This window comes from Epinephelus fuscoguttatus, linkage group LG14 (assembly GCF_011397635.1).
Source record: "Epinephelus fuscoguttatus linkage group LG14, E.fuscoguttatus.final_Chr_v1".
NCBI lineage: Eukaryota > Metazoa > Chordata > Actinopteri > Perciformes > Serranidae > Epinephelus > Epinephelus fuscoguttatus.
Window position 1 is genome coordinate 36,618,531 of NC_064765.1, and position 18,600 is coordinate 36,637,130.

The following is an 18,600-nucleotide window of genomic DNA, read 5'->3' on the forward strand; positions in this document are numbered from 1 at the left end:
TTCCATTGTTTAAATAAAGGTGCTTTTAAAGGGGCAAATGAAGTTCAGGTTACTCATTATGAGATGGAGTATTTAGTCTGCAAGCCATATCAGATGTTTAATATCTCAAATGACAGCATTTCAAAAATAAAATAACTTAGGTAATGTCATCTGGAACAAAACGCCTGCATTAAAAGGTGGAGAAATGGCGCTTGGTTTCAGCTGATCTCTGGATGCAGATAAACTCTACCAAGCTAATATAAAGCTAGGCTAGCCCAGTGATGCAGTGGTTAGCACTGTGACCTCACAGCAAGAAGTTTCCAGGTTTGAAACGGCTAGCTGGGGCCTTTTTGTGTTGAGTTTGCATGTTCTCCCCATGTCAGTGTGAGTTTTCTCCAGGTTCACCTGCTTCCTACCACGGTCTAAAGACGCGCAGGTTAGGCTAATAAGCAACAAGCTTTCATTCCAAAGTCAAACACTGCTGCTTGGTCATTGATTGCAGTGCAGTGATACAGGGGTATGATACGCTGTCAGATGTTGTCAGTTTGAAATGCCACCAGACAACAACGTAATTTACGGTCTTAAAAAGTCCCTATAGGTAGGGCAGGAGGGGAGGTGGCTGGGCTCAGCAACACCCCACTTTCACCCAGGAGATAACAGGATAAACTGTTTAACTTTAGAGGGCCTTAGATTTTGATGAAATCTGGAGAGACCTGCTGTGAAAACCTGAATGTTTAGAGGCAGCAATGCTCTGGTGAGGGTCTGTTAAAAACAAACAAAAACCCTTGAGACTGAAACCTGCGAGCACCCACACTCCTAATGCCTTTGAGGTGTTGATGGTGTTCCTATTTAGTATCAAATGTGCCATTATCTGACAGTGACTACAGTTAATATCATTGTTATGAGCCCCACTTGTTGAGTAGAAATCAAGTGGATTAAATCTTTAGTTAGTTTGTTATTGTGTGATATCAGGGTAATTACACTGTAAGTGTGTAAGGACTAGGCATTCATCGTCTAGGTGGAACTTACATTGTTTCTGATTTTCCCATCAATCCCTGCCTCCAGTAAGAGCTGAACTGTCTTCTTATGGTTCAGAGCAGCAGCCACATGAAGAGCTGTGTCCCCTGACTATAGACAAACACAGACACATATACAGTACAGTACAATACAGTATGTATGTGTGCTTGTCTGCAGTTTCTCTACATGCAACACTATTCTACAGACAAGCATACAATTCAACAAATATCAAATTAAAAAAATAATATGTGAATATTTACTTGGGTTTAAATGGAGAAGTCCTAACAAGGAAAAATAATGCAAGTTCCACAGAGCCAGGCTTTCTTTGCATTAGCTGCCATGACAAAACCTAAAACCCCAATTAGAGATAATAGGTATCACCACAGAGGGTTAACTTTCTGTTAATTCAGGCTTTCTTCCTCAGGCTCTGTCTGCGTTCCCATAAAAAAGGGCATATGACATCATTTGACCCTTCTGCGACACAAAATAAGGCAAGAGAGGAATGCTGGCAGAAAATTGCTAACTGAGTAAATTATGTAAGTGAATATATTTTATTTACGTGACGGCTGCACATTCTACAGCTCTGACACTTGACGTAGCAAATTTTAACATTATAAATCAAAAACTGCATGTGCGTGACACTGTCATATACTGAAGGCCACATGGACAACACTTTAGTTTTTGGCCAAATCAAAGTGAATCTAATTTTATTGTTGGAATATTATCTTTAAATAAATATTAACAGACTAACCAAGGCTTCCTCTACAGCCAGTGTGGACAATGATGTATTCCTTCGGCTGAGAATCACATAGTTCTCACAGAGAATGTTGTCAGGAAAAGCCTTCAGATCTACTCAGCCTCTAAACACTCCCAAAAGAGAGTGGTAAATGGACTTGCACTGGACCTGCACTTAGCTCCTTTTAAGTCATCTGTCCACTCAAACCACTTTAACACTACATTCTCCAATTTGCAAACTGGTGGCTGAGGCTACCATACAAAGTGCCACCTGCTACTCAGTTTAAACACAATCACACACTGATGGAACAGCCAACAGAAGCAATCTTGGGGTTCAGTATCTTGCCCAAGCATACTTCAACATGCAGACAGGAGGAGCCAGGGATTGAACTGCTGATCTTCTGATTGGCGGACGGCCCACTCAAACTTCTGAGCCACAGCCACCTAGTAGAGAACCTTTTCAATCTAAAACTCTGAACGTAACCTGCTTCAGAGAAGGTCTGCTGTGTAGCATGAATTACCATGGTGATCTAGCCATGTTAAATTAGAACCACCTTTCAGAACTCTGGCTTTAGGCTCAACATACCCTGCTAACACATTAATTGCTTTGTTGAACATCCCCCAGGTGAGGGTGGCAAGTCCAAACACAAGTCACTGAGAATTCACTGGCAAACAGAAATGAGACAGAGAAACAGGCAGACAGGTAAACTCTAGCTGTACATTCCAATACCCATACTGAATAGTATGGTATACTATTTATTATGCCAGAAAAAGATCCAGTATGTCCCAATACATAGTATGTCGTTCTACTACATCTGGTCCGATTTTGCAGTATGTAAGCCAGCATGCTTTTCTGGCTATTCTGACTCACAATCTTCTTTACAGCGGACAATACATCACATCAACTGAGCTGCAAACAGATGACAGCTTGACAGCTAATTGACAACTGTCAGAAGTCCTACTGACAGATGACAGCGCGTCAAGTGATTGGTGATCAATTGAATAGTAATAATAGGAATATTAATTGTTTAAGTGAGCAAAATATTCATAAATATTACAAACAACAAAATCACATGTAGAGGAACTGCCTCTCTGGACTTCCCTTGAACCAGTATTATCAATGAACAAGACAAACAAGACAACCGGGGGTCAAATGTTTAGGACTCAACCCCTGTATTACCCCAGACTGGACAAACGCTTCTTTCAGCCATCCTTAGGCCAAAAGGAGGTGAAAAGTCACTTGGGATCCCTCAAGTTTCAGATACCATCTTAAAGTATCCAGCCTTGGGGCAAAACTCGGTGATGAACGACCCACTAGTTGCCATGAGAGAATGCTTCTTTTCTTAACTACATCCTGTCCATTTGCATTGCCCTGGGGAAATCACGCCCTACACTCTCTTACCAAATGTTTCTGTGTGACAAAATTGAAATATTGAAAGTCAAATTATAAATGTCATCCCTGTTATAACATTGTGAATGTGCATAATCCTTGTTTGTTAGTTGAACAAAGGCAAAAATTAAGGGAATTAAGGAAATAAGATTTTAATCCCTCATCTAAGTGGGTTCCTATAAGGAGCCCCATATTATATATTTGGAGTTAAAATACAGTTGGATTTATTAATCAACCTGCTTTCATGAATATGTGCTTTCTCATTTTGTTTCGTTTTTTTATATATTGCAACTATAGGTTAGTCTAGAGTGTGTGTGTATTTGAAGCAGTTTATACATGGTCTGGGTCAGAGGCAGAGTTCAAAGATTTCCATGCTTTTTTGAATAGCATTAATCCCAACATTAAACTGTCTTTGGAATATAGTAAAGATTGTATTAATTTCCTTGACCTGACTATCTTTAAAGACAATCATGGTGCCCTACACACTTGAGTATTTAGAAAACCTACTGACAGGAACACCTTTCTGCATGCTAAAAGCTTCCACCCAAAGTGGCTGAAGGAAAATGTTACTTATGGGCAATTCCAGAGAGTCAGGAGAATTTGTGACCAAGATAGTGCTTTTCAGTGTAAAGCACAATAGATGATGTCACGTTTTAAGGAACGGGGTTACGAAAGCACAACTCCCCAGAATGCATACACCAGCGCCAAACATGTAGACAGGGCATCATGTAAGAAACCCACTTAAGCCAACAAAAGACAGACCCATTTTTGTCACCACATATAGTACAGAGGCAGAAGAAATTAAGAGAATAATAAGAAAACATCGGGGTATTATTGAAAGTGATGATGTGCTTGGCCAGATGTTTCCTGAGTCATCTCTGGTCACCTTCAGGAGATGTCCTACGATTCGAGACAAACTGGTCCAGAGCCATTTGAAACCAGAAGGCCAACAAATGTGGTTGGGATCTAAGCCCAAAGGGTCTTACAAATGTCAACGCTGCAATCATTGTACAAATGTATTATAGACCAAACCTTTGTTGATGTTGTTTCCCAAAAACAATTTACCATTAACCATTTCATAAACTGTAAAACTGTATTTGTTATATATAGACTGGAATGCCCTGACTGCAAAGTGTTTTATATAGGAAGAACAAACAGACGTTTGCAGGACAGACTGGCTGAACATAAATATGTAACCTGCATAGGCAACATGAACTATCCTATGGCGAGGCACTACATGGAACGTCATAATAGTGATCCATCCACCTTACAGGCCTTTGGGATTGACCATATACCACTGTCACTAGTTCAAGTTCAAGTTCACTTTTATTTATATAGCACGTTTAAAAGACCTGTCACAGTCAGCCAAAGTGCTTTACAGTGCAGAAGTAAAAAATATATACAAATATAAAAAATACATACATGCATATACTGAATCAATACGCACACACATACACCCATACACATGTACACGCATAATGTATATACACATATACATACGTATGCGCATACACAAAAAAGAAAAAACTAGGCTAAGGTAGAGGGTCCTGTGGATCCGAAGGCAAGGGAGAATAGATGGGTCTCTAAGGCAGACTTAGACCTCACCACGGATCCCGCATGTCTAATATGTAGTGGCAGGCTATTCCAGAGCTTGGGAGCAGCTACAGAGAAGGCACGGTCGCCTTTAGTCTTTAATTTAGATCTTGGTATATCCAGCAACAGTTCTCTGGACAAACATAGAGCTCTGGCTGGATTTCGGACCTGAATAAGTTCTGCAAGATATAGGGGAGCCAGACCAGTTAAAATCTTAAAAACAGTTAATAACACTTTAAAATCAATTCTAAAACGGAAGAGCCAGTGGAGGGAGGCCAGAACAGGGGTGATGTGTTCACGTTTTTTGGTGCCAGTCAAAAGGCGAGCAGCAGCATTCTGCACCAGCTGCAGGCAGCGGAGCGAGGTGTGGTCTAGACCAACATATAAAGAGTTACAATAATCCAGCCTGCAAGATATAAAAGCATGGATGACCCTCTCCAGGTCAATAAAAGATAAATAAGGCTTGACTTTTGACAGAGTACGAATTTGGTGAAAGGACCCTTTTACCACTGTGCTGATTTGTTTTTTAAAATCAAGGTTAGAATCAAAAGTTATACCAAGGCTTTTTATAAAGGGAGTGGTTTTCATGGCAAGGAGATCCTGGCCATTAAATGAATTAAAACAGCCTTCTGGAAGGCCAAATACAGTAATCTCAGTTTTATTGTCATTGAGATTGAGTTGGCTCTGGCTCATCCAACTCTTAATGTCGGCAAGACAAGCTAATAGAGGTTTCGGTGGGAGATAGATCTGCACATCATCCGCATAGCAATGGAAGGAAATATTGTGCTTACGGAAGATAGACCCCAGAGGCAGCATATACAAGGAAAATAACAGGGGGCCTAAAATCGACCCCTGAGGTACTCCACACATGAGGGGGGGGCCACAATAGAGGAGAAACTGCCTATCTGCACAGAGAAACTCCTATCAGTCAAATAGTACTTAATCAGCATGAGGGCTGCCCCTTTAATACCCAAATGATGCTCTAAACGTGACAACAGGATCCCATGGTCTACAGTGTCAAATGCTGCTGTTAAGTCCAGGGTCATTAGCATTGCTGCACATCCTAAGTCTGCAGTTACAGCAATGTCATTAAATACCGTACTTTAAGCAGGGCAGATTCACAGCTATGACGTGGCCTGAAGCCAGACTGAAATTTTTCAAAAACAGCTGGTTAGTCATTACCTTCTGCAGCACTTTTGATAAAAATGAAAGTTTGGAGATGGGTCGGAAGTTAGAGAGAACAGTGGGGTCAAGGTTGGGTTTTTTAATGAGTGGCTGTACTATAGCATGCTTTAGAGATGCTGGGAAACACCCTGAGCTGAAACAAGCATGGACTAACTTTAGAATGAAAGAGCCAGTAGAATTAAAGACATTCTTAAAGAGGTGGGAGGGAATGCAGTCAGATGGGCAGTTTGTGGGGCGAAGCTCTTGAACAACTTCTGACAGCTCCTCTAGTGCTATCGGCTCAAACTGGTTAAAAACAGCAGAGCACAAGTTGGGCTCAGAGGGGTCAGGGGAAGCAACAGGTGAGACTGATTGTAAAGCACAGATTTTGTCAATAAAGAAGTTAACAAAGTTATCACAGAGAACAGGTGTTGACAATGGAATCCAGAACATTAAAAAGAACTTTAGACCTGTTAATGTTGCTAGACACAAGATTGGAAAAATAGGTAGTTTTTGCAGCTTTCACCATTTTCTGGTACTCTTGTAGACATTCTCGCAATATACCATATGACACCTGTAATTTGTCCTTCTTCCATTTCCTCTCAGCACGCCTGCAAGAATGCCTGAGAGAACGGATGGAATCATTAATCCAGGGTTCGGAGGGAGTCTTAGAGCTTCTGGTTTGAAAAGGGGCAATAGAATCCAGTATGGTAGTGCTGAGTGAAAAGATGAATTTGCAAAATCCTCTAAGGTGGTGCAGAATTTCAGAGAAGTATCTGAGTTTATAACCCAGAACCGATGAATTGGTGGATGAGTAGGAGCAACAGAGAAGGGAATCATAGCAGAAAACATAACAGGCAAATGATCTGAAATGCAGGCACTATTACAGATTTCATTTATACTGACAGATAGGCCACAGGACAATACCAAATCAAGTGTGTGCCCCTTCTCATGTGTTGGGCCAGAGACCCACTGTGTAAATTCAAAGGAGTCAATAAGAGAGAGAAACTCCTTAACCATTGGTTTATCTCTACAACAAACATGAATACTGAGATCTCCTATGATCAGGCACCTATCATATGTCATGAGAATATTAGACAGGAGATTTTCAAAGTCCTGAATAAAGTTCTTGTTATATTTAGGAGGGTGATAAATTAATGCAAGTAGTCAATGAGCTGCAGTTCAAAACTGGATTGAGTGATATGTTGAATCAGTTGGCAGTGAAAGCTGGATTTATACACACACGCCATCCCACCTCCTTTACTAGTTGTTGGGAACTAAAAAAGTTACAGTCAGGAGGGAGAAGCTCAGAAAAACATACGGAGTCACCATCTTTCACCCAGGTCTCTGTGATAAACATCATGTAGATCACGGGAGGAGAAAAAGTCCTTTAACAGGAAGGTCTTATTTGTTAGCGATCTAGCGTTAATTAAGGCCAGATTTAGAGTGATGTGGGAGTTTAGGTTGGGAGTAGTGCCATCAGTTGTCCCGGACACTTTTTGCAATGGGCGAAGATTCTGGTAACTGACACCTTTAGAAATGCTGATAGAACAGTACTTGGGTGGCGGTGGTCTATTACTAATTATGGTTGGAATGGATGAGAGGGATACTGGTGGAGAATGAGCTGCTGATGTATTTAAGATAGGCCCATCTGGGCTGCCAAAAACAGTGGTGGAGGTGACCATGGGCTCAGTGCTGGCCTGAACATAGGAATTGTTAGAGTGAGAGGGCATTGAAACAGAGTGGCCTGTTGGCAACAGGCAAAAACAACTAAACCAGTGAGAAAGTTTCTGGATTGACAAACTGCAGGCTACTAGATACCCAGGCCTGAACGAAGAACTTGAGTGTGTCTAGTGTCTTCCTTTGATTAACTGTGTTTTTTTCTATGGTGTTTGGCTTGTTGTTTTTTGTCAACCTGTAAACCATACCCTTGACTTAAATATGTGTTGTAGTGATGCATGCAGTTTATGTAACCTTTGTATGTAGTCATGAAAATTCTCTTCTATTAAGTGTGAAAGAGGACATCTAGTGGTCTTTGTATAGTACTACAACCCTATACCTGCTTCTGCTAAGTGGAGGCCTCTGATTGGTGGTTTGAAAGCTTTAAAGGAAGTCTTTTCCAGTTTGAAAACTGTCTGACTCCCTGACGAAGGCTTGTATGCTGAAATGCATCAGAGTTTTTAAAGGTTTAAGATGAACAAGCCATAACAGTAAAGGCTTTTTAATTTTTCCAAAGAGAGTGCCTTGGAGTTTCTCTATATATGATTGTCCCATCCAAAGAGCAGCTCAAGCAAACAATTTGAGTCCTGGAAGCGCTCCTCTACAGACATTTTGGAAATAAATGTATTTGAGGTAGCAAAATGTGGCTGGAGGAAGGGACATAGTGTGCTCAACTTATAAATATAGGGGCAGCTGTGGAGGAGGTGGAGAGGGTTCGGCGCCTCAAGTCTGCATGTCAGAGTATCCTTGGGCAAGATACTGAACCACAAATTGCTCCCGCTGGCTGTGATATCAGTGTTTGAGTGTGTGTGAATGTTTAGTGTAACTGAGGTGGCACCCTGTATGGTAGCCTCGGCCACCAGTGTGGGAATGTGTGTTTGAATGGGTGAATGTGACATACTGTGTTAAAAACGCTTTGAGCATTTGGGAGACTTGAAAGGCCTTATGTTGCAATCCATTCGTGATTCCACTCATACAAGCCAATAATACAAGACAAAAGCATGACTGAAATCACATGCACACACACACACACACACACACACACACACGCACGCATTTGTTGTCAGACAACAGAAAGGTCTCTCCCTGACACCAGAGTAATGACACAAAAACAGAATGAAAATGGTTTTACCGGCATGAGTTTCACTGTGTTCTTACTAATGTGTGATGGATTTTTTTAATTGTTTGTGTTGTATGGGCTGTAATTATACTCTGATTACACAGACATATTGTACCTGGTTTCTCTCTGTCACAGAGCACAGAGAACCGAGCAGCAGTTTTACCAGCGTCAGGTTGTTGTAGCGAGCAGCCACATGCAAGCAGGTGTCACCCATCTGGAACCAAAGCACAGTTCCATTTTCAGTGATGCACTGACAGCACTGTGAAACTATTCCTCACTGTTCAACAGTCAATAGTACCAGAGCTCAGTGGTGTCATAGTGACACAGCAGTGAGTCTACCACTCTTGAAATCTTGTGTTAGTTAGAGAGCATCTCATTGCATTATGGGATGCTGGAAGACTCACGTTGTTCTTGGTGTCTGGTGTGGATCCTCCGAGCAGCAGGAGGCGAGCAGTCTGAGCATGTGCGTTCTGACAGGCCAGGTGGAGTGCTGTGTTTCCTGCCTGAATCAACACAAAACAGACTGGGCTGGAGAGCATGTAACAGCATAGCTCTGACAGGATAAACAGCCAGGAGACAGTCCACATTGTTGGAAGTATTTGGCAGGTGTTTTGGAACATAGAGTCATTCTTGTCACGTCATAGTGTAAGTAAGCAACTTTAGAGCATGCACTTTAAAGGAATACTTCACCTGTAAACTTACCATTTGTAAATCAGTTACTCACCATGTGTTACTTTGAAGTGTTTTCTTTACAAACTCAGTGTGACACACTCTGAGTAACTGGTATGTCAATGGTCCTTTTGTGGGTGAAGTATTTCTTTAACTCAGTGGTTTCACCCATCACCACGCAACTTTGTAGGCATATGAGCACACATAATCTGAGGGGACCCCTCCATTATTGACCCCATCAAACAAAATGGGGGCGCTAGAGAGCTCATTTCTTATCTAGGCCTAACCGCCATATGGATTTTTACTAAACTTGGTAGATATGTAGAACAGGACGCCTCAAGGTGACTGGAGAAATTTAACTCTAATTGGCAACTGGGTGGCGCTATAACAACAGAAAAATGCTTAAAAATGGCTAAAATGCGACCGATCGCTGTGGCTCCCCCTGTGGACCAATGTTGGTGTTGTTTTCTAATGTTTGGTATGACTAAGTCATAGTATGGTATGCTGTACATAATCACGGAAACTGTCAGTGTGTCATTCTGTCAGTCAGTCATTCTGTCTGTCCCACGTTTTTCTACTCACTGACGTGGTCAATCTATGTGAAACTGCACATAGGCATTGAAGATTGGCATAGATAGAAGGTGACAAAGCTACCAATGGGTACGGAACGTTTTAAATTAAATGTGAGGTTTTTCTTTGAACACAGGCATATTTCTAAGGTGGCAACCTAAATTACTCACAGGGGCCTGTTTTCTGCCTAACATATAGTTGAAGGGCCCACTCTCTACAGGCCCCCTCACCCCATGGGTCCCAATGCAACCACTCTGCTTGCACTGTCTATATTTACACCCCTGGTTTAGCCATATTCTCATCTTTATTTATGTTCTGCTAAGGACTTTGGAACAGTCGTTTGAAAAGTAAGCAACTCTGTCCACTGTGCAAGGCTACAAGATGTGGATAAAAGTTTCAGAAACATAGAATAAGTAGTCCTTGTGTGGTATATATGATATGTTTTGAAATTATGATTGTCCTACCTTGTTCCTGATGTGTACATCAGCTCCTGACTTGACCAGCAGTTTCACACATTGAGAGAAACCATGCCAGGACACCTCATGTAGCGCCGTGTTGCCGTCCTCAAACACATATTGGACACAGTATTCTCATCACAAACTATCATCATTTAATCAACTACACAATCTGAGAATATATGAATGATTTTCCTCTGTGTGACAGAGTTTGGACATGTACAGTGTGTCTACTCACTTTGTCCTGCAGGTCCACAGCACAGCCTCCCTGAATCAGAGCAGCCATGGCATCACTGTTCCCCACCGTGGCGGCTCGGTGCAGGGCCGTCTGGTAACCAGGGCCCTGGCATGGTGATGACGGCACATGGACCAGTGCCTGTTCACTCATCACTGCTGACACACATACACACATTCATGGATGTAGGCCTAAATACATAATGTACTGTACAACAAATATGTTCCTACCCACCTTTAGAGGAATGATGTCAATCCTGCAGTGCTCTGGCATGATGGCTCTTGCATTTCCTGTTGTCACAAAATAAAAATATTTGAACCCAGCTAAAACGGTATCTAGAACAATGTGTGTGTGTGTGTGTGTGTGTGTGTGTGTGTGTGTGTGTGTGTGTGTGTGCGTAGACAGCAGACAGACTGGCTAGTAAACATAGCGGAGCATGTAGCAGCTAAAGGGATCAAGCTTACCAAGCTAAGATCCAAGTCACAACTTGAGGATGTGGCCAGTTTAATTGAATCTCACATGTCTAGATCCCTGTGCAGCAACATGACATCAATGTGGGGAACTCTCTATCTGTTAAACATTATGCATGTAGAGTGAATCCTGATAAGCCGTCATCTGCAAAAGCAGGCAATCTACATGCTAGCTCTAGTTCATGGAGCTCACCATGTGTATGAGCTGATAAATCTGATGGCTCAGAACAGTTTTGTACCGAGTTTAATGAGGTGAATGGGTTCTCAAAGCCAGACTGTTATCCTCTGCATCCTCCTATCTGCATTTGTGACCCTTGATGCTCCTTTGCAGTACACGGTGATACCGCTTGGTGATCATAACACTCTTGTTACATTTAAGTGCTTATGAGTCGATCAAATTCTGCAGCTCCACGCTGTGTTTGGGAGGTTGTGTGATGCTAATGTTATCTTGCAAAGTGCGACTTTGGCCAAGCTACAGTGGCATACTTGGGTAAAGTTGTGGGTCGTGTCAAGTCAAGCCAGTACACTCTACGGTGGAAGCCATCCTGCCATCCCTAATGTGAGCTGGGCCGGTTTTTGGGGGATGGCAGGCTATTATAGATGTTTTTGTAAAAACTTTTCTGCTGTCACAGCTATACTCACCAGTTTCTTGAGCCCAAAAATACACTTCCACTGATCCCAGAGTTGCCAGTGTCATTGGAGTGTGTAAAGGCTTTGTTGACTAATGCCGCCGTACTTTCTACACCTGATTTTGATCGGCTATTCAAACTCTCTGTTGATGGGAGTGATGTGGGAGTGGGTGCTGTTGTACTTTAAGAAGGAGATGATGGTGTTGAGCATCTTGTTTTGTTTTTATCCAAGAAAATTAAAGGACATCAACGGGTGCACTCCACTGTAGAGAAAGAAGCTCTCGCGCTTGTTTTGACACTTGAATGCTTTAAAGTTTATGTCAGCTCTTCTAGCACACCTACTGTTGTTCACACTGACCACAGTCCTTTTGTGTTCATTAATCAGATGTGGAACACAAACCAGGAGCTGATGCGTTGGGCCGTTTTCTTGCAAGCCTTCAGCATGGAGGTCAGGCATGTTAAAGGTTGGGAAAATGTCCTGGCCAATGAGTTGCTGCGCTGCTGATTTAATACGTAATTGCATTCCCGTTATTGTACATCTTAGGGTGGGGGCGTTACATGTGGTCCTGCATATATTGGATGTGTTTGTCTCCCTCTCTCTCCCTCCTCTCTACCTGTCTCTCTTTGTGCAGGAGAGCAGCACCTGAAGTAACTGGGAGAAAGGGAATAAAAGAGACCTGAATGTGAGACACACAGAGACACACGCCCACAGCAGCACAGACAGCAGTTGGGGGATGGTTTTCTTCCTGCCTTGTTTCCCAGCATGAGTTGGCTTGTTGGGTTTTGTTATTTTAGTTTGGGTTGGAGATTGCCAGTAGTTAAATTCTTGGATTTTGTTTGGCACAGTTTAGTTTCGGTTTAGGCAGTTTATGGGGATGAGCTGGGTATGATGGCCCATTGAGTGGCTGGCCTAGCGACTTCTCCATCTTTTATTTTTTTGGCTGGGATCTTCAACCAGTTTTGTTTCCTGCATTAAGTTGTTAGTGTTGTTTCATTCTTGTTAAGTAATACAACTTACTGTTTTTCCCTCTCATAACTTTTGTGGTGTCCTTTATATGTTTGGTCTCTTGTAGAGTCTTGATTTGTTTACAGAGGCCGTAACCGGGGACAACAATCCAGGGTTAAAAGGAGACTGAATATTGGTGCTATGGTGTTGTTGGAGCACTCACTGAACACAGCTGACCTGAATTCTCATGCTGACTGTCCTGCTCCTTTAATGTTAATCATCTGACCCAAATGACAAAGGATTTCATGTCAGTGCTGCAGTATTTGAGCTGATAGTCAGATTATGCTCTATGCCAAGGGTCAAGCTTTAATCTTTGATGGTGATTATAGACAGTGTTGAACCCAAAGCATGTGAACACAGAAACATTTGGGCTCATCATTACCTCCACTGTTCTCCTCATGAATCAACCTGTACATATACAATTGTTCTATTTTTTTTCCTGTATAGTAAACGTTCTTATCCCATGCAATGAGCTGACTTTGTCATTGGGAGGTGGAGGGGATGGTGTATGGTGTTATATCCAGGTGAGTCACCTGCCAAGCTGCAGACCACTGTACAAGACCAACAAACCACAAAGCCAGTTGTTTTTTAGCAAGTCATTGCTGTGTATTCAACTGCTTTTTAGGCACCAAACATAGATATTTTTAAGCAACCTGCAGCTGATTTTCCAGCAGGGATAGTGCTGTAAAAAGCTGAGACACCGCTGTGTTTCCTGTTGGGATTGTGACACCAAAACCAGGTATTTTAAGCCAAAATGTGATCTCTACCCAACTATAACCAGTTCTTTTTGTGCCTTGCCCTGCCACAGGTTAACAGCAGCATTGTTCAAACATAAATATGTAACATATCCATGGTTTGCAGAAACATACAATGCCAGTATTTTTCCTAGCAATTAAGTTTAGGCATGTCCAGGGAGTTGTTGGAGCTAGCTAACTGTGTGCAGCTTCCTGGAATCTTGCCAGGTTACCAGGTTTGGTACCATAATTGATATATTTACAGAACCAGAAACTTCATTCCAAGATGATGGCCCATTAAAAGCTATAAAAAACTGCTCATCTGGAAGTTGCTTTAAAAGGTTTTTATATTCAAAAGGCTGTTATTTGGAAGATGCCCACTTGATTTGACTTACTACTTGACTAAATTTGAAATGCTTTTTTTTTGTTGCACTAAACAGAAAGTGTTTGTGCCCCATCTCTCCATTGGAGAAAGATTAGGAAGGAATCTGTAACCAATCTGAACAGCAAATAAAACCTGTTTCAATGTTCATATGGGCACATGGACATTGTTGTAAGACAGACTTGAAAAATTGTGAGCCTTTCCTTTCCTGTGACTGTGTGGTTGTGGTTTTGGTTAAATACTGAAAAAGTGAACAAGTTATTTTGGGGCTTCAAATTACAACATGTTTCACTAATCTTAACCAAGTAAAAACATTCCTTCTGTTTTAGTTTCTGTGAGCAGAAATTAGTATGTTGTCAGTGAATATTTTTAAGATACTTTGAGTATAAACATTTTATAACTTTGCAGATACTTTCATTTAAACAGTTTTCTCATTATGCAGATCAAAAATGTAATCCTGGACGCATTATGTTTCTTTCAAAACTATTTGCTATTGCAAAGTTGCATTTGAACATTTTTAGGTGAGATAGATAGATAGATAGATAGATAGATAGATAGATAGATAGATAGATAGATAGAGATTTTCACTGGCACTGGGGCTGCTGCTCAAAATACGGATTGTACTTCCTCATTTTTGTTCACGCGTGCCAACACCATGGACACCAGTGGTTCTTCTCAAAGTCAGGGATGTTTTCTTGGTAGAAGGGGTCCTTCCGAGTCAAATCCTGCTGAGGCTAGGCATTAATCCTTCCTAGCTTTCAGTGAAGACACACTGGAACAGGCTAGCAAGTGTCCAGGTGTGCATCATTGAAGAGTCCCCGCCTTCAATGTTGGCAAATCATGAGGGAAGGACTCAGTACTTGGTAGAATTTGAAGGATCTTTGACACTGGAACTGTCCTTTGTTGGGATTTAATGGGATTTGTAGCCTTCTTGATATTCAACCATTTAGGAATCCGTCCTTGACTTTGAGAAGCACCAAAAGAGTAAAGACCCCATTTGCCCCAAATATTTTCAGAAACATATTTATGCTTAATGTTTAATTGTAATATGATATCATTTGTCCCCAGACAGCTGCCATATTGCTTTTTGGATGAGCAACCAACTCACATCATGTCACCCATCGGCAGGAGTGTCTATTGGTCCAGTGCAGTGCATTCTGAAAGTTATAGGTTTTCCAACTCTCAAGCAAAAACAGTTGCCACAGCCCTTTCCCTCTGTTTGCTCTGGTCATGTAGCACCAATTTAAAAAAATGCATCTTTGTACTGCATAGACAGCCCAGTCATTCCATCTGTACTACAAGTGTGATATGTAGCACTCAAACTAATCCTCATTCACCTTGAATAAAGGCTGAATTGCAATATTAGCACAAAGCAAGCAAGAATAGAGTAAGCATTGTGTAAGTGGATGTCTACAGGCTAGCAATGTATACTGCTAACATATAAAACACATGTTCAGTAGGTCTCAAAGAGAAGTTTTAGCATTTGCTGCTGTTAAAAACATTTTTTTCAATGTGATCATTTTTCCTCATGATGCTGACTTGTGTTTAAAAGTTTGTCCAGTTATAGGTTCTTACAGAAAAGAAGTGCAATTGTTTTACCTTGTCCTCCATATAGCCCAAACACTTCTGTTACTCCCTGCTTTAGCAAAAAGGAGCATCCATGCAAAATCCAGACAAGCCTTTCAAAGAGTCGCTCGTTGTGTTTGTGGCGTGTAAGAGGATGATGCTGCTGCAGCAACAGCAGACTGGCTGCTCAGTGTGTGAAGATGTGCTGAGAGAATGCCAGCTGTTGGAGTGCATTACAGCTTAGAGAGAGAGAGAAGGGGGGAGGGAGAGGGAGGGAATAGCATTTCCATTTACAATAACCCTCCATCCAGTCGTGCACACTGTCATGTGAAAAGGTTTAACCGTATTTATGACCGATACAGCTGTGATGTGAAATTACAACACGTCATCTGACTTTCAGCTCATCTGGGGAACAGTGGGGTTTGAATCTCCTTTACACACACACACACACACACACACACACACTTGTACGTCTATTTTTGTGAGGACCCTTGTTACAAATCCATTCCCTAACCCCTAACCCTAATCTTAACCATTACAACAAAATGCCTAACCCCAACCCACACCTAATTCAAACCTGAACAGTAAAATCAAGTCTCAATGCTCAAACAGGCCTTTGGAAAAGCAAGGAGGGGTCAGCATCACTTCACTTTAAAAAATGTCCTCACTCCATTGGTTAAAATGTGCTGTAGTCTTATATGTGCAAATACACACACACACACACACACACACACACACACAGTGTATTAGCACAGGCCTGTATGTCTTTGGTGAATCTTTGTAAAAGCATTGTGTGGATTAGGATCAGGACACCCAGATGAAATCACTGCTTTGCTGGGACGTTGTCATTTTAATCTAAGCTTTTGTTGCACATGGTAACAAAATAGGATGGAGAGAAAACAATCTCCAGCTAAATTGAAATTCAAGTAAGGTTGTAATGTAATGACAGCTGTGTTACATACTGTGTAGTCTTTATCATACATAAAATATGTTTCAAAACATGAAACAGATGCATTTAACGCAGTCTCCACTGTTCCTGAAAACGGGTACAATAAAAGCAGCGTAAATGATAAACAACAACACAACAAAACCCATACATTCAATGCAACTATACAGACTTTTTATTAGTTCTAACTTTAACAATCATATCCCAGAGATCGAAGAGACGGCTCCCCCACCCAGAGTCTCAACTTCCTGGTTCCGACCACCAAGCATCCATCCATCCATCTATCTGTCCATCCATCCACCCACAACCCTCTTTCCTCCTCTCATACCTTCACCCCTTCTCCCCCTCATCCCTTCATCCCTCAAACCTCATCCCTTCATCCTCATCCCCTCATCCCTTCATCCCTCACCCCTCCATCCTCATCCCTTCATCCCTAAACCCTCTCCTCCTCAGCCATGACTACTCATTATCCATAACATGTAATAAATCATTCTGAAAATAGCATTGGTGAGGTCTTGTTAGTGAAGACCTCATTATTACTTGGGGGTGGAGGCAGAAGTGTAGCAGCAAATGCTGGGCCCTATGCGTAAGTAGTCTTTGTGGGTCCCCTGCCCTTCCTCTCTTGATCCATGTCCATGTCTATATCAAGTACCTTTTGAAATTTCACATTGCTTTCTTCCCCTTTCCTTTCTTTCTTTTTTCTTTTCTCTTTTGGAATCCCCTTGCTTGTAGAAAGACTTGGGCAGCATAAGCAGTCACTCACTTGGTTCTGGCTGAGTTCAGAGACAACTGTGCAGGGGTGGACGAAACCATTTTGCTGCATTTTGCAATGAAGATGAATAGTGAAAAGTTCTTTGGCGACTAGACCCCACTGTGACATGTATATTTAGGGGGTAGAGATGCCATGGTAGTCAGAAAATTTACCTTGATGGTAGACTCTCAAGTCAGTCTTTAGACGCTTTGCTTAACTAAAGACTGATGTCTTTCTCCCTGATTTTGTGTTTAGATGGGCGGATACAATTTCAGAGTTTAAAAAAACTCCCTGCGTTGCAGAACCAATAGTAAATCTGCAGGGCGGTCCTTCGGTGGCTCGCTGAACTCTTGTGCTTGTAAACATAGTCCCACTAGAAACACGTGTAGTGGTACAAAATGGCTCAGCCGTGCTCGCAGACAACGCCGTCAAAGTCAGTGGATGTTTGTCACGTTTGCGGCGACACATTCTCGCCAACTAAAAGAAACAAACATAATCTTTTACAAGGCCATGACTCATCCGTCCGGCCGGACTATAAAGTTAGAGGGAATCGCCTTGTTGTTTACAAATACTTACGGGTAGAAAACCAGCAGAGCTTTTAGCTATATATATATATATAGCCTATATATCACATTTTTCACATCACTGTATCACCGTTTAGACTAATCCGATGTTTGTAAAGTCTATAAGCACAATGATTGAACAAACATTATTATTTCTGTGTGCACGTTTAGCTGGGCTAACCGTTAGCTGTTAGCCCTGTTAGCCGTTAGCGGTGTCTGTAATAGCTAATAACTCATTAAACGGTCCGTGAAAAAAAAATCTTTTCCAGCGGATATCTTAGTTACAACATGATTGAGCTAGCAAAGCAGTTTTGTGTTGCTATGTGTGGTATTTATTCAGTTTTGGGAAATCACGATGTCTAGAAAGCATCAGTGGCTGCAGCTGACAGGGACAGCTAACAGCAGCAGCAAAGCTAACATCAGGACGTCATCTGTTAAAAGCCTCCCGTTGTCGGATACGACATGAAACTACTCCAGTTAGCTCAATCATGTTGTAACTAAGACATCCGCTGGAAAAAATATTTTCTTCTGAGCACACGTTTGATAAAATGGAGTTTAATCTCTCGGCATCCATTTTCAAGCTCTCTGTGTGTTTGTTTCCTTGCGGACAAGAGAAGGGGGAGCACACATTTCCGAGAAGGCATGTCCTTTTCAAAAATGCAAGAGGCGTTGCTTTGTTGCCGGCCATTTTCGCCGGTGTGTTAAACACACTTTAGAAAGGAGTGTCCCCAGACTATAAGAAGGTGGAGATCACTGATTGTCTGGTGGCGGGACTACCTTTGTAGGAGTCTAGACACAGGTGGTGGAGGTGAAGAGAGGGATGGCTGAAGGATGAAAATGATGGGATGAGGAGCAGGACTGGGCAATGGATGTGATGAAGACTGCAGGAAAATGGGGTGGAGGTGGG

General features: G+C 41.9%; 1 protein-coding gene across 1 annotated transcript in view; it reads right to left on the bottom strand.

Moving 5' to 3' along the window:
* Positions 1-10,919, bottom strand: part of ankrd6a (ankyrin repeat domain 6a) — a 30,247-nt gene extending 19,328 nt beyond the window's left edge. The window contains exons 1-6 of the mRNA XM_049597112.1: positions 10,877-10,919; positions 10,650-10,804; positions 10,421-10,519; positions 9,122-9,220; positions 8,833-8,931; positions 1,009-1,107 (exon numbers count right to left, since the gene is read on the bottom strand). Of these exons, the coding sequence (XP_049453069.1) occupies positions 1,009-1,107; positions 8,833-8,931; positions 9,122-9,220; positions 10,421-10,519; positions 10,650-10,804; positions 10,877-10,919 (594 nt within the window). The remainder of the gene's footprint in view (positions 1-1,008; positions 1,108-8,832; positions 8,932-9,121; positions 9,221-10,420; positions 10,520-10,649; positions 10,805-10,876) is intronic.
* Between the last annotated feature and the right edge of the window lie 7,681 nt (positions 10,920-18,600).